We start from the raw sequence: 17,877 nt of genomic DNA, 5'->3' as shown, positions 1-17,877 counted from the left end.
AGCTGTTAGGCCACAAAATCAGCAGGCAGTTGCTGTTATAAAAGGGTTCTCTAGGTTATTTATAATGTTTCTGCTTCCTTACAGTTGCTGCTTCACTCTTGGGTCTTGGGCCAGGTCTACACTGTGAAGACGAAGGAAGGAACTGAGCAATTGTTCTGCTAATCTAACTGCTGAAAGCTGGTGGGGATGATTCACAGCACACTGTGTGTGCCTTGGCTGGAATACCTGGTATTTTTGTCTACACAACCCAAATTCATCACATACTGGCTGATTTGTCATTTCATCAGGGGGAGAGTGTGTAGTTTCGTGAAGGCTGTGTCTCTATCAGGAGTAAGCTAGTGTCTAGGGCACAGGTGGTAGGGCGAGATATCTGAACTAGCGCTATGTTGCAAAAGAGTTTCCTTCAAATGTTATTTACTTTACATGAGGGGTAAGTTTCTGCTCCAGATGTTTCTCTGTTGCATAGATCAGTGCTTCCCCCAAATGGTGGCAGGCAGCCCGGCATGCCCAATAGAAGGGCACATAGGAATCATGAGGGTATTTCATTTCATTTTCTTTTTTGTAAATTACACAGGCATCTTCCTGTTCCACCTGCAGAGAATAACTGATGATGTGAACTGTTTCTAATGGGAGTAGGTCTTAGCTCTTAGGTGAGTCAGGGCTCAAAAAGATGCTGAAAACCATGGAGACTGATAGAATGAGCTATTTGTTTTGACTATGAAATAAGCATCTAACTTAGGCTCCCCCGCCAATTTTTTGAAAAAGGAAATGGACTGCCATTATGTCCTGAATTCTTTTATTTTGGTGGGGGTGGGGTGGGGTGTCTTCTGAATTCTTAAGAATTCTTAAAGCCACTTCTCCACAGCCCTGTTGCCACGTTCCCAGTCCAGGCTGCCATAATCCCTCAGATCAATGTAACATCTTTTTTTTTTAACATCTTTATTGGAGTATAATTGCTTTACAATGGTGTGTTAGTTTCTGCTGTATAACAAAGTGAATCAGTTATACATAAGTCCCCATATCCCCTCCCTCTTGCGTCTCCCTATCCCACCCCTCTAGGTGGTCACAGAACACGGAGCTGATCTCCCTGTGCTATGTGGCTGCTTCCCACTAGCTATCTGTTTCAATGTAACAGTCTCTGGATGGTTCTTCCTGCCTCCAGTATTATGATCTCCAATTTATTCTTCACACAGCAGCCATGTTAATCTTTTATAAAGTATAGATCTGATCAAATCTGTCCCTTGCTTAACCTCTTATCAGTGGCTCCCCACTGCCCGCAGGAGAAAGTGCAAATTCCCAGGAGTGGCAAACGAAGCCCTTCACGACCCATCCCTGTTCCAGCTGTACCTCATCCTTTCCCACTCTTCCTGTACTCTAAGCTCTTTCCAATCAGAACTAATTGAAAAGGCACAAACATGACCTGCTGTCTTGCCTCTGGCCTTTTCATGAGCTCCTGCCTCTGCCTGGGTTACTCTTCACTAAGGGGAAGACAGCCTTCAGCTCATCTCCTTCCCTGGCCCTCGAAGCAGGTCCGCTGGGCTCCTCGGGCCAGGTGGACCCCTCAGCTGTTCCTCGGGAGCATCCCTGTCACGGCACTTCTCATTCTGTGTGGGCTACATACCCTTCTAGACGGAAGCTCTTTGGGGCCAGGGTCTGTCTTATCACACCAGCATGTCCCTACCACGCAGAAAATTCAGGTCAAGTGTGAAGAAATGAGTGCACAGTGGGGTGCCCCTCACCCCTTTTGCCATAATTTTCCACAGGAGTCTTTTCCATTTCTTAAAGAACTGTTTTCAGTTCTAGAGGGCACTTTTGCTTCATCAGCCCTGGAACTACAAGAATAAAGTGCCAGGCAGCCCCAGGATCCTGACTATGAAGAAACCCTATTTAGGCTTCTCTCTCTAGTAGTTTTTAAAAAAAAAATACATTTATACATTTATTTATTTTTGGCTGCATTGGGTCTTCATTGCTGTGCGCGGGCTTTCTCTGGTTGCAGCGAGTAGGAGCTACTCTTTGTTGTAGTGCACAGGCTTCTCATTGTGGTGGCTTCTCTTGTTGCAGAGCACAGGCTCTTAGGTGCGCAGGTGTCAGTAGTTGTGGCACGCGGGCTCAGTAGTTGCGGCACGCAGGCTCAGTAGTTGTGGCTCACGGGCTCAGTAGTTGTGGCTCATGGGCTCTAGAGCACAGACTCAGTAGTTGTGGTGCATGGGCTTAGTTGCTCCACAGCATGTGGGATCTTCCCAGACCAGGGCTCGAACCCTTGTCCCCTGCACTGGCAGGTGGATTCTTAACCATTGCGCCACCAGGGAAGCCCCTCTAGTAATTTTAAAAGATATAAGATATGGAAAACAGAAGGTCTAAAATATACCTTATAGGGGTTCCAGAAGGAGAGGATTGAGAAAATAGAGGAGAGGTAGTAATAAAAGAGAGAATGGTTGAGGATTTTTCAGAATTGATGAAAAACACAAATACTGAGATTCAGGAGGAAGAAAGAGTCATGAGCAGTATAAATAAGAATAAATTCAGATCTGAATTCACTGCAGTAAAACTTCAGAATGGCAAAGATCAAGAGAAATTCTTACAAAATATTACTATTCTTCTGTCCAAACGTGTTTCTAATTACATTCCCACATGCTAAACCTAAAAGTTGAAGTCTCAGTAAAGAGGATTTTCCTAACTGGGAACAGGACAGTCATAGGGAAGTCATCTAGCAAATGTAACCATGATCTTCCTTTTCCCAGTTTTGGTTTGTTTTGACCAAGGATGGAAAAGGATATAAAACTTCCTGTTTTTTTTTTTTTGTTTGTTTGTTTTTTTTTTGCGGTATGCGGGCCTCTCACTGCTGTGGCCTCTCCCGTTACGGAGCACAGGCTCCGGATGCGCAGGCTCAGCGGCCATGGCTCACGGGCCTAGCCGCTCCGCGGCATGTGGGATCCTCCTGGACCAGGGCACGAACCCGTGTCCCCTGCATCGGCAGGTGGACTCTCAACCACTGTGCCACCAGGGAAGCCCCAAACTTCCTGTTTTTAGAGGATCTTTTAGGAAGATGTACTTCACCTAACTTCTGGTCCCAAATCACATAGCTTTTTCAGGGGTTGTCCCATCATATGGCACCCTCCTGTAGATTTTAAAGGAATGCAAGTAGGAGGAGGAAAGTGAGAGTGACTAGTTAGCCCTTTAAACTCTGTCCCCCTGTTGTACATTTACTCACCCACATATGCACACACGAACACATGGCATTCATGCCACTCATAGATCATTCACATGGAGCACACATTATCCACATTGAAAATACACAAAGTACACACACCACTAACCTAACACACACATACTCATACTTTCACGCAAAGGGCAGGCAGATGTTCAGCAAGCAATGACCCACACAGCTGTTGTCTCACTTCCTTGTCCACCTCTATCAGCAGCAATGGGCACTGAGGGCAGCGGGCAAGGCTCTAACTCACGGGGCTCTACACTTTGGCTCCAAACGTTTTTTCACCTCCATATAATTCTAGGCCTACCCAAGAACCATCTTCATGCAATGGAAACCACTTAGGAGACCTACAGTACAGTCCTGGCAGCTCTGCTCCTGAGGACACTATTGCAGCATCCTAGGAAGATGGGCAAGGAGTAGACTACCAGCTCACTGCCATGTCATCACACTGATGTCCAGGACACTGAAGGAGTGGGAAGAAGAGGAGCTTAAGCGTAGGAAGCTCAGAAGTCTTAACTGTAGATGGGTAAGCAATCTCCCACAACCTCATACCATCCCTTCTTACTGGGAGAGGGACGGTTTCCTGTGCCTTCTAGGCCTACAGAACACTCTAAATCTAGATTTTGCTCTCCTGACGTTTGCTAAGGTTTTTTTTTTTGGCTGCGTTGGGTCTTTGTTGCTGCGCGTGAACTTCCTCTAGTTGCAGCAAGCGGGGGCTACTCTTAATTGCAGTGTGTGGGCTTCTCATTGCAGTGCCTTCTCTTGCCATGGAGCACGGGCTCTAGGCACACGGGCTCAGTAGTTGTGGCTCGTGGGCTCTAGAGTGCAGGCTCAGTAGTTGTGGCACACGAACATAGCTGCTCCACAGCATGTGGGAATCTTCCTGGAGCAGGGCTCGAACCTGAGTCCCCTGCATTGGCAGGCGGATTCTTTACTGCGCCACCAGGGAAGTCTCTAGCTAAGGTTTTAACAGTTGTTTTTTCCTCTCCGTCCTCCCTCCACCCACACGCCCCCCTTCTCCCCTCCCATTGCTCTTCTTTTGGTCTCTGGCCATTATGAGTTCTGAAGCAGGGCCAGGTCCCCTTGGGAGCCCCTAATATGCCTGGCACTAGGCAGATATACATGCAAGTCCAGTTCTGGCCATGGGACGGTACTTTAGGAAAACGGAAAAAAAACAGTCTTGTATCTGGCCCTGCTTCAGTTCCTCAAAGTGAAGATGACATTTCTGGTAAGCAGTTACAATTAGATTTTTAGAGCCCTGGGTTTTCAAATAATCACATGCAGGATTAAGAAAGATAATTTAAAATGTTTAATTCTGCCTGATTAGCTGGTAATTGAGGTGATCTGCTGATGTGGAAGTAATGTAATAGAGTTAATATGCCCCCCGGCATGACAGATGTCTTGTGCCTTGTCGATCAGTCTCTTTAGCAATTACCTTGTCCTCTGTCCTTTTTTTTTTTTTTTTTTGATAGTCAGTGAACTTCTTTTTGTCATCGTCATCCTTTCTGGCAGCCAGAGTCAGCAGACCTTGCACAGACATCATGCCCATTTATTGGTATCATTCCTAAGTTTTAGATGGCTATTTCAGGGCTTCCCTGGTGGTGCAGTGGTTAAGAATCCGCCTGCCAATGCAGGGGACACGGGTTCGAGCCCTGGTCCGGGAAGATCCCACATGCCGCGGAGCAACTAAGCCCGTGCGCCACAACTACTGAGCCTGCGCTCTAGAGCCCACGAGCCACAACTACTGAGCCCGCGTGCCACAACTACTGAAGCCTGTGCACCTAGAGCCTGTGCTCGGCAACAAGAGAAGCCACTGCAATGAGAAGCCCATGCACTGCAATAAAGAGTACCCCTGCTCGCCACAACTAGAGAAAGCCCATGTGCAGCAACGAAGACCCAATGCAGCCAAAAAAAAAAAAAAAAAGATGGCTATTTCAGAGCCTCATTTGGATATGGATTTTCTTTATTCTATGATGCCAATTTCAGATGTGTCATTTACCCTCTGTAAGTTTTCTTTTCTTTTTTTTTTTCTGGCCTCGCCTTTCTATGACTCCAGGGAAAACAATCCTAGGATATGTTTTAAAATGGGAAACTGGGTAAAAGTGCCTATGTGACCCTTTGTAATCCAAAGCTTCCTCCCCCAATCCTGCTGTGTCCCTAGGCAGTCACTGGCTTGCTTCTGTTCATTATAGATAAATTTGTGTTTCCTAGACTTTTATATAAATGGAATCATGATATACGTACTCTTTATTGTCTGGCTTCTTTTGCTCGGTGTAATTATTTTGAATTCATCTATTTTATTGCTGTATAAATAGTTAATTCCTTTTTATTGTTGAGTAGTGTTCCATTGTACGGACATAGCACAATTGTTTTATCTATTCACTTGGATGGACATTTAGGTTATTTTTTGTTTTACAAATTAACTATTTGTAAATATTACAAATAAAAATACTGTGAACAACTGTTAAAAAAAAATGGGAAACTGGGTAATTATTTTGTTTGCAAATCATTAAAAAAGAGCATTTGTATCTGAGATTGATTGTTTCCCTTGGCACATTCAGTGTGGCACTGAAGGACTATAAGGAATCCTGTAGATCTTCTAGTGCCCTGAGAACACTGGAGCTCAGTGAGGCTAAGTGACTGTAACACACATACTAGTTATTTTCCCAGAAGGAACTGGAACTCTTCGTTATTTCAGGAGGACCTGTTATTATATGCCAAGCACTGTATTAAGCATTGGGGTTGCCCAAAAATAACTCTCTGAGCTGGACCTTGAGGATGGGTAGGAGTTTGCTAGGCAGCGAAAGAGTAGTGTTTTTTCGTTCCTTAAACTGGAGAACTAGTTTGGGAAGATCAAAAAAAGAAGAATTACATTTTCCTTAGCCTCTCTAGTTAGCGGTTCAGACCCTTACTTAAAGAAGTTTAATGAAAAGATATTTTTGTTACAGACTCTAGGAGTGGTACACCTCTCTTCCTTGATCATTCAAAGACAAGAATGAATGAAGTGATCTGTGCCTGAACCTTTGGTATCTGGCCTGGCACCATCCCGCCACATTGCCACCCGTGCAGTCCTGCTCCTTGCCCTGTACAGGAAGGTGCTGGAGTTGAATGGCAGTGGGACCTGGGTTTCTCTCCAGTAATGTACAGAGCCAAGGTCATATCCACCCTGTGTGATGGTGAGTAGTGCAAGCTCCTGGTACGTGCTACCTGGTTATGCCACCGCCCCACCTCCCCACAGATATCCAGGTAAAGTGAACATTTAGGTACATGGGGACCTACTAATGAGCGCTAAGATGTACTGAGTGCTTACATGAGCCAGGCACTGTTCTTAGACTATATATGAGTTACTGCATTTAAGTGAGGCTGCACTGTACTGCACAAAGCAAGAGTGGAAGCTTCTGAAAATCTAGAGAAATGGAGCAACTTACAGAAGCCTATAGCATGACAAGTGGCAAGGAGTCAGTGCTGGAATGCCAAATAGAAGAGACTGGACGCTAGGCAGACTGCCACCAAATCAAGAGGGTGTGGTAAGGAGGACACGGATGTCAGGGTCAGGCAGACAGGCAGACAGACCTAGAACCAATTCCTGGCTCTGCCGATTTACCAGCTGGATGACTCTGGGCAGGTTGTTTACCTTTGGGGGTATAACTTCCTCCTCTCTAAAGTGGGCATTAGCCTGTCTTGCAGGGTTGTTCTGAGTGTGTGAGAAAATGCATAAAGAGTCCAGCACAATGCCTGGCCTAGAATAGTGCCCTGCTTTTCATTATTAGCCAAAGGATCCTTATGTCCCCAAGAATCTGTAAGAATCAAGGAATTTCAGAGGTTGAAGACGACTCAGAGATCACCCACTCCAGACACATCATGTTTGGATGCACAACCTGAGCCCCAGACATAATGAGTCATTGCCCCAAACTGTCTGCTAGTTATTAGTTAAATCAGGATTAGAACCCAGGACATCATCTGCCCTTAGCCACCAGGACCAATGATTACAGTTGAACCATACGAAAAACTCTTGAGATATTTCACTAAAAAGGTGATTTAGGCTGATCCTGTTAGTTTGCCTCAGCTTATTTTCTCACAGAACAGCTGATTTTCCAGCATTCACTTTAGGTCACTTCTGAAGCATGCTGATTTGCTTTCTTGCATATGTTAGTCTACTTGGGCCACCATAACAAAATATCACAGACTAGGTGGCTTAAACAACAGAAATGTATTCCTCACAGTTCTGGAGGCTAGAAGTCCAAGATCGAGGTGCTGGCAAGATAAGTTTCATTCTGAGGCCTCTTCTCCTGGCTTGCAGGAGGCCACCGCCTTGCTATGTGCTCCCATGAACTTTTTGAATGCACATACAGAGAGACTGAACTCTCTGCTGTCTCTTCTTATAAGGACGCTAATCCTATTGGGATCAGGGCTTCACCCTTATAACCTCATTTAATCTTAATTACCTCCTTATAGGTCCTATCTCCAAATACAGTAACTTTGGGGGTTAGGGCTTCAACATATAACTTTTAGGGGGAGCACAATTCAGTCCAAGGGCTTGTGTTACATATGTTCCTCCATCCCTCATGAGCCCTTCCATTCAGGTCTGTTTCAAATCAGAGGTATATGTATGATGAAGTACATGAAATATTAAGTACCTCAACATGAGGCATCTCCTACAGCCTGGCCCCTTTTATAGCTCCTCCAGGTCATTCATTAGCCAAAGACCAAGAAATGTGGCAAAGCCAAAGTCTAGATCATTCATTCTGTTATCAGTTGAGAGAATGAGGGTTTAAGAGTTAAACCGAGATATATCAACAGACTCATTCAGAAAGAAAACTTGAACGTGAGTGAAGTTTCTCTGAAGACCTGCCGTGCATTTGAGTGATGAACAGAAACAGTGCAGCTTTGACATTTATTCTGATATTTCCAAAGGAAACTGTATAAAATAACATGTTTTTGAGGGAAATTTTTTCTTTAGAAAGATTAAGGAAAAAACTGTCAAAAGTGTGTAGTGAAATATCCAGATTTACAGAGGCTGAAGTGCTGTGGATCTGAAAGCCATGTGGATCTATTTCCTTGGCATCAGGACTCTCCATTCAGAGGTCATCCTAAGTCAAAGGGCTACTCAGCCTCCACATATAGAGGTTTGGGAAAGCTTGAGAGGTTCTTTATGAGATCAAGAGTGAACAGTGGCTAATTTGGCTCCTTTGTGAAAATAATGCCCAGTTTGCCCTTTGAGAAAGGATATCACCTATCTTACTTGCTAGATGTGGCTCCAAATAGTTTTTTGCTATGTCCCCAAATCATCTTTACTCCAAATTTCAAAGTAATACGTGAAAAATACAGGTTTATGGAAAAATGCAAACAATTCAGAAGAATATGGAGCAGAATGCAGAGGTCCTCCTTTTCAACACTCTCCTATCCCCCATCCTGTTCCCCTTCCCATGAGTAATGGGAAAGTTTGGTGGTTTTGTTTGTTTTGGATTTTAAATTATACTTTTACTTACAGATAGCTAGGCTTATTTTATTTTATTTTTAAATCAATGGTACCATACTATTATCATTTGACCTTCTCCTACGGATGATTATGTAGACCTGTCTAATCGATTTTTTGGTTATTACAAACAAAGCTGAAATAAACATTCTTGTACAAATATTTATATATGTGAACACTTCTGTAGGACAGATTCTTAGAAAGAGATATACTGGGTCAAAGGGAAAACGTATTTTAAAAATTGGTATTGTCAAATTACCTTCCAAAAACATTCTATGAATTTATACTCCGACCAGAACTATATGAGAGCATGTGTTTTTCCAATTTGTTTGGACTTTGACATTATCAGTCTTTATTTTTTGTTGACCTGATGGGCAATGAAGGGAATCTCACTGTTATTTTGATTTGCATATTCCTAATTTCTTGTAGGGTTGAACAGTGTCTCATTTCTTTATCTTTCGTATTTCTTCTTCAGTGAATTGCCTACTTACTTTATTCTAAGGAAATGTTTCATTTATTTTTGGGGATGTAGAGCCTTCCCATAATGACACACATTAATCCTCTGCTGTTGCAAATATTCAAGTTTGCTGTTAACAGATATTCCAAAGTACAGATATTCAAAATTATGCATAGAAAAATCTAGGTGGATTTACACTAAAATGTTAACAGTGGTTACATCTAAGTGATAGGATCATGAATATCTGACTTTTTTTTTTTTTGCGGTACATGGGCCTCTCACTGTTGTGGCCTCTCCCGTTGTGGAGCACAGGCTCCAGACGTGCAGGCTCAGCGGCCATGGCTCACGGGCCCAGCTGCTCCGCGGCATGTGGGATCTTCCCGGACCGAGGCACGAACCTGCGTCCCCTGCATCGGCAGGCGGACTCTCAACCACTGTGCCACCAGGGAGGCCCCGGACTTTTTTATACCTTTCTGTGTTGTCTGCTCTTTTCTCCTCTTGAACACTAACCATGTATTAATTTCATGAGTAGAAAGTAAAAAAAATAATAGAGTGACTGGTGGGGTAAAGGTGATGAAGGCTCTCAAAGCAATTCTAAAAGAGCATTTCGCAAGGTACTTTGAGTATTGGCAGTATCAGTATATACTTAATTCTCCTAAGTCAAAATTTGAAGGAAACAACAGTCACTTCTTGGATAATAAATTGATACGGAGATACAGTTAGTCTTATTATTTTATAGTTACCTCTTTAGCACCGAAGATTCTATCATTCTTTACCCACTGTATTTTATGGCCCAACCCTTTCTGAAGTATTGGCAATCAACAGTGAGGGGCACTCAAACATTTTGGCTATAACAGAAGCTTCTGGACAGAAATGTGCAAAATCTCTATTCAAGGACAAAATGGCTACTGAGCTACAAAGTCCCCTCAGCAACTCCACCAATTATTAACAAATGCAAGGAATGTACATGTTGATCAGAAAGAAGGAGGTGGGAGAAAGAAAGAACGGTTTGCTGGGGAACCACAGTTTAAGGAGCGTCACAAAGACTACCTCTGGCAGTGCCATGGGAGACCTGGTGAGTACTCAGTCCTCTCAGCAAGACTGTGGCTCAGCAGGAAACAGTGTCTGAGTTTGCCGGAGTTGAGAAACATCTTTTGAGAGCACCTAAATTCAATTGTTCTACTTACATCTGACAAAATTAGTTTGGCTTTCCAGTGGCCAGGTGGCTGGGGATGGGAAGAGGGTGTAGGCTGGGGGGAAGGTCACACCAAGATGGAAATAATGGCACTTCGGATGTTGGATGACTGAACTGTCATTCTGGATGGTACCTCAGAAGTGGATTAATGGGAGCCTATGCTTGTGAGCAGCCTGGATGGCAGAAGGCCAGACCCCAGGATGGGGGGAATACACCAAGGAGGAGTTACCTTGGAAAACTGTGGGTAATCCACCAGCCCCAGCAATCACCCTGCCCTCATGAGTGCTTCCACGCCAACTGGGACTGAAATGATTCCACTTCCTACTGGTGCAGTCTGTAGTTTGGAGCTGCTTCTCCAGCCCCAAGTTGTCCCTTGGGGACATCCATGCAGCTGGGCTGATGCTGCCTCATGCCTCACCAATAACCGTGAATACTACACGACTCAAATGCAATGGATAGAAAGAAAGAGGAATAAAAAATAGGGACAATGAGTCCCCCCTGCCCCTTGCCTTTGATTACTCTGGCTTTACATATCCTGAATTATGATGATTTATTACAAAGTGAGTGATTCTTGAGAAGACAGATTTAGCTTAGGGGCTGAATTCTTGAAATTAAGAGTGTCAGTGTAGACTTTAGGACTTAACCATTTACATGAGGAAATTTATAAATCAGGAATTTTACAGAGCTTATAGGCCAAGGATAATTAAGGTTACAATATATCACACTATCACAGTAATCCTAAAGTGTCACCATGCTTATATGTGTGTAACTCTGACTATGGAGCGAATATTCAGTGCAATCATGGACACAAGAAGGCAAAGCCCCTGACCTTCAGGTTGCAAGGACTTGAGTGAGGACATGAGCGCCAGAGATGGGAGAAGAGACACATCTGTCATGTCTTCCAAACTGAGCCGAGGACATCTGCAGCTACTGCCACCATCTCACTTTAGTACAAGGGGAAAAACAGATGTAAAAATAGAGGCGATATATCCAACTATTAACACTGAGGCAAAACTGGATATAGCAGTCTGCAGAGGCACAGCGTAGAGCAGGCGATGGCTCCCGCTAGGGCAGGCTGTCTCCAGTGGACAACGTGCCAACTAACTAAAGAGGTTTCCACCATCCATGCCAGTATGATTGGCAAATAAAAACTGGCTATATTTAGGTTGCACAGCAGGATTGTTTTGTGAAGGTGTAACATCATAAGGGATGAGGAGGAGAAAAGAGAGAAGGTTACAAACTGCCTGAGAGCAAGTGACACCCTCCTGACAGGAAAGGGAAGGAGCCCATCTGTTGAGAAGAAAATGCCTCCCTGGGAGTTCCTCACTCACCAGGTGAATTAGCTCCTCTTTACCAGACTTATGAAGAAGCTGAACAGTTGTGTGCAGGACAGGCAAGAATTTTAATAATGAGTGCTGGATGAGAGGAGAAAGACAGCATGAAAAAGCTGAGGGAGACTACACCCAGAAAATAACTACCCTTGTTTCCTGTGTCACCTCGCTTCCACTGGGGGGATGTTAAGTGCCCAGTCAGTAGATTCAGTACAGCAATTAAGTAGAAGATTCTTTATCTAGAGAGTATCCACTCATTAGTGAAATGCCTTTTTGTTTTTTTTGTTTGTCCTTTGTCTTCTCAATTGAGATATCATACACATACCCTAAAATTCACCCTTAAAAAAGTGCACAATTCAGTGGTTCTGAGTATATCTACAAGGTTGTACAACCATCACAACTATCTAATTCTAGGACATTTTCATCAGCCCAAAGAGGAACCCTGTGTACATCAGCAGTCACTCCTCATTCTACCCTCTCTCCAGCCTCTGCTGTCAATTTACTTTCTGTTTCGACAGATTTACCTACTCTGGATATTTCATATAAATGGAAGCATACAGTATGTGGCCTTTTATATCCGACTTCTTTCACCTAGTGTAATGTTTTGGATGTTCATCCATGCCGTATCATGTATCAGTATTCCTTTTTATGGCTGAATAATGTTCTATCATATGTATATACCACAATTTGTTTCTCCATTTATCTGTTGATGAAAATTTGGTTTGTTTTCAATTTGGGGCTATTATGAATAATGCTGTGTGAACATTTGTGTATAAGGTTTTGTGTAACATATGTTTTTTTAATTTCTCTTGGCTATATACCTGGAAGTAGAAGTGCTGAGTCTGTTGTAACTCTAAATTTAACTTTTTGAAGCACTTCCAGAGCATTTTCCAAAGTGGCTATACCATCTTACATTCCTATCAGCAGTGTTTGAGGGTTCTGATTTCTCCACATCCTAGTCAACAGTATCTGTTTTTGATTATAGCCATTCTAGTGGGTGTGAACTGGTGTCTCATTGTGTTTTGCCTTAAAAAAAAAAAAAAAAACGAAGCCATCTGTATTCATAGTTTAAAAAGACAAAGCTTAAAGTGTAAATGGCCTATCCCTCTCCACTCCTATTTCTATGAGGCAAATACTTTAAATTCTTTTACTGGTTTCTTCTGATTTTATCTTCTATTTCTGGTAGTATGCTTATACTGTTGTCTTTTAAAAAAATCTGTTTTAGGTATTATCTCTTGAATTCCAACAATGGAAGATGAGCATTTAATTCTCTTATCTTCCCCTATGTGCACACAAATACACACTCACTTTATCTTTCCATTTTCACAGTATGATTATAATCTCTATTTTTGGTTAAATCAATAATTGGCACTTACATTGTTATGACTATGCATTCATAGCCATGTGGTGTACAAAATTTATATTTACTTAACCATACCTTTTCCCCTTAGATTCCAGATGACCTAGAGGAAAAAAATTTGCTTTTTTAAAAAATTTCCTCAGTTTTCTACATATTAATTACTACTTCATCCTCAAATTCTACAAGAGCTAAAAATCTTTGTGCATATTCAAACACACTGGATATCTGGATATTCCACTATTGCTTTCTTTTTCCTTTTTTCTTTTTTGTTTCCGGGAGACGTTCCTTCCAGAGCCCGCCATGCTCCTGCTCTACTCTGAACTGACGGGGCACGGGCTTCCTGCATAGCTATTGTCCTGGAACTTTCCTTCATCGTCACTGACTTCTCTCTTAAGTTGCATCACCTGTTTCCTGGATCTCATATCTTCCTGTCTTAGTTTTATCCCAGTTTACAATAGCATATCTTCCAGTAGCTTCTTTATTCCTCTATTCCTCCATTACCGTCTTGTTTTTGTTAAATATTTTCTAGTGTACCATTTTAATCGTCTTGTTTCTTTTAGGTGTTTTTTTTTTTTTGGTTCTTTTCTTAGTGATTGCACTGGTGATTCCAATTAACACCTTAATCTAGTTTAGATTAATACTAACTTAATTTCAATAGCATACAAAATTGTTTGTGGATGCTTTCATGCTACCACGGTAGAGCTGAGTATTTGTAGCAGAGCATGTATGCATATGGCCTGTAAAGCCTAAAACTTTACCATCTGGCCCTTTACAGAAAAAACCTGCTGATCCCGATCCAGTGTCCTGATCTTCCCGATCCCATTTTCTCTCTCCTGCCTCCAAGCATTAAGCAATCTGTTCTCTCTGAACTCTCACTGTGTTTCACCTTTCCTGAAACCTAGAAATTAACTGCAAGTGCTAAGGAACCAAATGAAAGAGCACAAAACTGTATCAGCAAAGTGTGAAAACCTCCTTGGTGCACATCGCTGTACATAAGATGCTCAAAGTTATAATCCATCATGATCTGTGAAATCCAATCCTTCAACATGAAATTACTGAGGATTATTACTACTGATTCAAATTTGAACAGTTCCAAGGCCAGTTTCTCCATCATTTAATCCTATGCCCAAGCAGTGCGTTTCTACATGAGTGTTCTGTGGTGGGCATGGGTGGTTTTACTCTGATCAGTATCCATTTCCCATCCTCTTATGAGAGTTCTTTGATTTTTATTTGACACTGGGGATGGGGGCATGATGTGAGGCACAGTGTGAGTAGGGTGCTGCCAGGGACCACCACCTGGAGGGCACCTGTCTGAGCTCAAAGCCCACCAAAAGGCAAGCAGAGCTGACAGAGAGAGCGTGAGCAAGTGAGTCTTCATGACACGGTTTAGCTTCTGCATTCTGCCGTACCTTCGAACCTTCCACTTATGTGCACCAAATAAATCCCTTGTTCTGTGTAAGCCATTTGAGTTGTGTTCCTGGTGCTTATGAGCAAAAGGAGTCGTGACTGACACAGACTTTGAAAGCAGAGGCTGAGCCACTTCTGGGCAGTCACAGAGGTCCAATAGCTTCATGAGGACCCTTCGTTTTATTTTTAGCAAAAGAAGAACAAACTCTTCTGCTTTAGTTCAGGACCTGGAATAGTTTTAGTCTAATGCAGGATTGACTTCAGAACTAATAAGGAATCTCTCAAATTCAGGTTACTGTCCTTGACAAAACAGAAAAACTAATGGTTTCAGAAATAAATAAATATGATGAGAATAACATCGCCAAGTATAATTTATCAAATTCCTGATAAAACACATTTTAAAAGGCAATCAGGGGCTTCCCTGGTGGTGCAGTGGTTAAGAATCTGCCTGCCAATGCAAGAACACATGTTCGAGCCCTGGGCCGGGAAGATCCCATATGCCATGGAGCAACTAAACCTGTGTGCCACAACTACTGAAGCCCATGCGCCTAGAGCGCGTGCTTCACAACAAGAGAAGCCACCGCAGCAAGAAGCCCACGCACTGCAACGAAGAGTAGCCCCCCGCTCGCCTCAACTAGGGTAAGCCTGCATGCAGCAATGGAGACCCAACGCAGCCAAAATAAATAAGTAAGTAACTTAAAAAAAAAAAGACACACACACACACAAAGGCAATCAGGATGTAATTTCATGTAATAAAGCATTCCTTGCACTTATCTATTTCAATGCATATTCTTAACTAAAACTTCATCAGATGCCCTTAGGCTTCTTTTTTTGATAAATGACCCACATTTTAAAGTCTTTTCTAAGCAAAGAAATAAACATATTTTATAAATAATAATATGTCAGTTTCTTATAGGTAAAAACCCTAAAATTTTTATTCTTCCTCAACTCTAATTTCTTGTCCTTGATGTTTACTTACTTTTCTAGTCTAGGCCATAAGCAAATAATTTTTACTTCCCCAGCTTTAGAGGAACCCTGAGCCTTTTTCTAACTTGTTTCCTTTTCATCCCTGCTCTGTAGCCGTGACTTGTCCACTTAACCTGCTTGTCCTTAACATAGCACCTCACACAAGTGTCTTAGTTTTGAACCTCCAGCTCTGCTACTTCCTTACATTAGGATCTAGAGCAAGTTTCTAAATCTGTAAAATGAGGATAATAATAGTACCTGCCTCATATGGTTGTTGTAAAGATTAAATGAGAGGTATGTGAAAGAGACACAGTAAGCACGTAGTAATGCTATTATTACTACAATATAATAACCAGTGGTCCTTGTGATTTCATTCCACACAAGAGGCTTGTAAGACCCAGCGATGTGTTTATTGTTTAAAATCTAGGCCCCATGAGGGCAGAGACTTTGTCTTGTTCATCACTATATATATGCACCTAATATATGACTGGCATATAATAGGTATTTAATAAATATTTAATGAATGAATGAATATAGGTAATATGGTTATAATTTTACTGATATTCCAATTTTATGGATGAGAAAACTGACTCAGAGAGGTTAAGTGACTTGTATAAAGTCCTACAGTGGGTTAGAAAAGGTTAAGATACAGTTCTCCTGCCTGATTGTCCGCTTCCCCCATATTACCTCTAAGGGCCTCTACCGCATGATCCAAAAATTCAGGTACAGTATCTTAGTTACTAAATGACGATTTTCAAGGGACAAAAAGGATTCTGAAATTGAAAAACCTACCGTAGTATCCACAGCCTTGACGTTCTCTGTGGGAATGTGCTTTGGGACAGGTTCTTTCTGTGACATCATCACACATCCTTCAGCACCTAAGGTGATGATTACAACCTGGCAGCCCCTTTCCATGAGCACAAACGCAGCCTTCCCAGCATCCGAGGGGCTACTGACCTCAAGGCTGGTCAGAATCTCAGCCTGAAATACATACAAAAAGAAAAGAAACTGTGGTGAGAATAAGTAACTGGGTCTGCTTCTAGATTAGATCTGTTTTTCTAGGCGATGTCTCCCTTCTTTTTCATAACAACCAATGCAGTGGGGAACTTTGGTAGATACTGGCTCAGGAAAATAAATAAAACAATAATAACAATGACAACAAAAAAGCTATAAAAGACATTCTTGGGACAACTGGGGAAATTTGAATGTGGCCTGAATATCAGATGACAGTATAGAATTACTGATAATTTTCCTAGGTGTGATAATGGTATTGTGGTTCCTCTTAGGAGATGCAAGCTGAGTATTTAGGGGTGAGGGATCATGCCTACAACTTTCAAATAATTCAACCAAAACAAAAATAAATACACACAGGGGAGAGGGGAAGCCAGTGCAGCAAAATGTTAACAACTTTTTTGGTGGAGAGGATATGAGTATTCACTGTATTGCCCATTCAGCTTTTCCTTATTTGTGATGATTTTCATAGTAAAGAGTAAGGAGGAACAAAGAGAGTTTTACAAAAGAAATAAGGGAAGTGAGGAGGGAGGAAAAGAAGAAAGGAAGGGGCCACTGCCAATGATTTTTGGTATAAATCATACCCATAAATTTCACACTTAAATTCTTTTAGGCTTCTCTTGGGCCATAATGCCTTTTGCATATTACTAGTTTGCAGACCACTCATTTCTTTTGTTTTGCTTGAGCAAATGGAAGCAGAGTAGGAGAGGCTCTGATATACAGCAGAAAAAGCAATGTGCTGATGTTCAGAGACCTCCACTACTCACTAACTCTGGAAACTTCCCCAAGTCACATAAAGTCTGTAAAATGTAGGGCTTGGACAGGATCAGTAGTTTCCTCCTAGAATATAAAAAATCCTCTGGATGAAGTAGGGGTGAGGGGCTGCAGCCCTGCTTCCTCATCCCCCAGGTACCCGCCCAGCATCTCCAGGGAACCTTTATGGTTCTGGGATTGGCAGCTGAAAATTCACTGGACTAGATGCATTATATGATACTTTTTGACTTAGAAAGCTTATAACCAAATTTTGTCTTTTCTCTAATACAGTTTAATCACATACTGTCTCTTCCTAAGAATGGGTATATCCCTTCCTGTGCTTGCTCTGAATGTGCCCAGACTAACCCTTCTTGGTGCCTGTAAATCATCCCACAGTGTCTGCTCATTCTTGGTGTCAGTCTTCCCAGGAGCATGTGTTTCGTTAACTTGACCATGTACCCCCCAGCCCCGCCCTTACCATCTTTTCCATAGACCCTCTCTTTCAGTCTGTGTGGGTTATACTGTGAGGCCACTTTCTTTTTTCTTTTTATAAGTTTTGCATTGATCTTCATTACTGGGATATTTGTGTTGAGTTGGATAGTTTATTTTCAGAAATATCAATTTCTTCTGGTTTTTAAAAACGTTTTAAACAGCTATTCTTTAATGAAAAATCTTGAACATGAAAAATAATGCACAAACACTCATGTACC

General features: G+C 42.2%; 1 protein-coding gene and 1 long non-coding RNA gene across 4 annotated transcripts in view; one reads left to right on the top strand and one right to left on the bottom strand.

The window, feature by feature from the left end:
* RBKS (ribokinase) overlaps positions 1-17,877 on the bottom strand; it is a 73,881-nt gene that overhangs the window by 16,273 nt on the left and 39,731 nt on the right. For all 3 annotated transcript variants that reach the window (XM_060169819.1, XM_060169821.1, XM_060169820.1), the window contains one exon: positions 16,196-16,384. In XM_060169819.1, coding sequence (XP_060025802.1) covers positions 16,196-16,384 — 189 coding nt within the window. The remainder of the gene's footprint in view (positions 1-16,195; positions 16,385-17,877) is intronic.
* Positions 1-17,877, top strand: part of LOC132531777 (uncharacterized) — a 61,508-nt gene that overhangs the window by 17,611 nt on the left and 26,020 nt on the right. Inside the window, exons 2-4 of the long non-coding RNA XR_009544217.1 lie at positions 85-228; positions 3,513-3,737; positions 6,160-6,387. This is a non-coding gene — a long non-coding RNA (uncharacterized LOC132531777). The remainder of the gene's footprint in view (positions 1-84; positions 229-3,512; positions 3,738-6,159; positions 6,388-17,877) is intronic.

Source organism: Lagenorhynchus albirostris, chromosome 13 (assembly GCF_949774975.1).
Source record: "Lagenorhynchus albirostris chromosome 13, mLagAlb1.1, whole genome shotgun sequence".
In the NCBI taxonomy this organism is placed as follows: Eukaryota; Metazoa; Chordata; class Mammalia; order Artiodactyla; family Delphinidae; genus Lagenorhynchus; species Lagenorhynchus albirostris.
The sequence above is the reverse complement of the archived record's forward strand: the minus strand, read 5'-3'. Positions and strand labels throughout refer to the sequence as shown.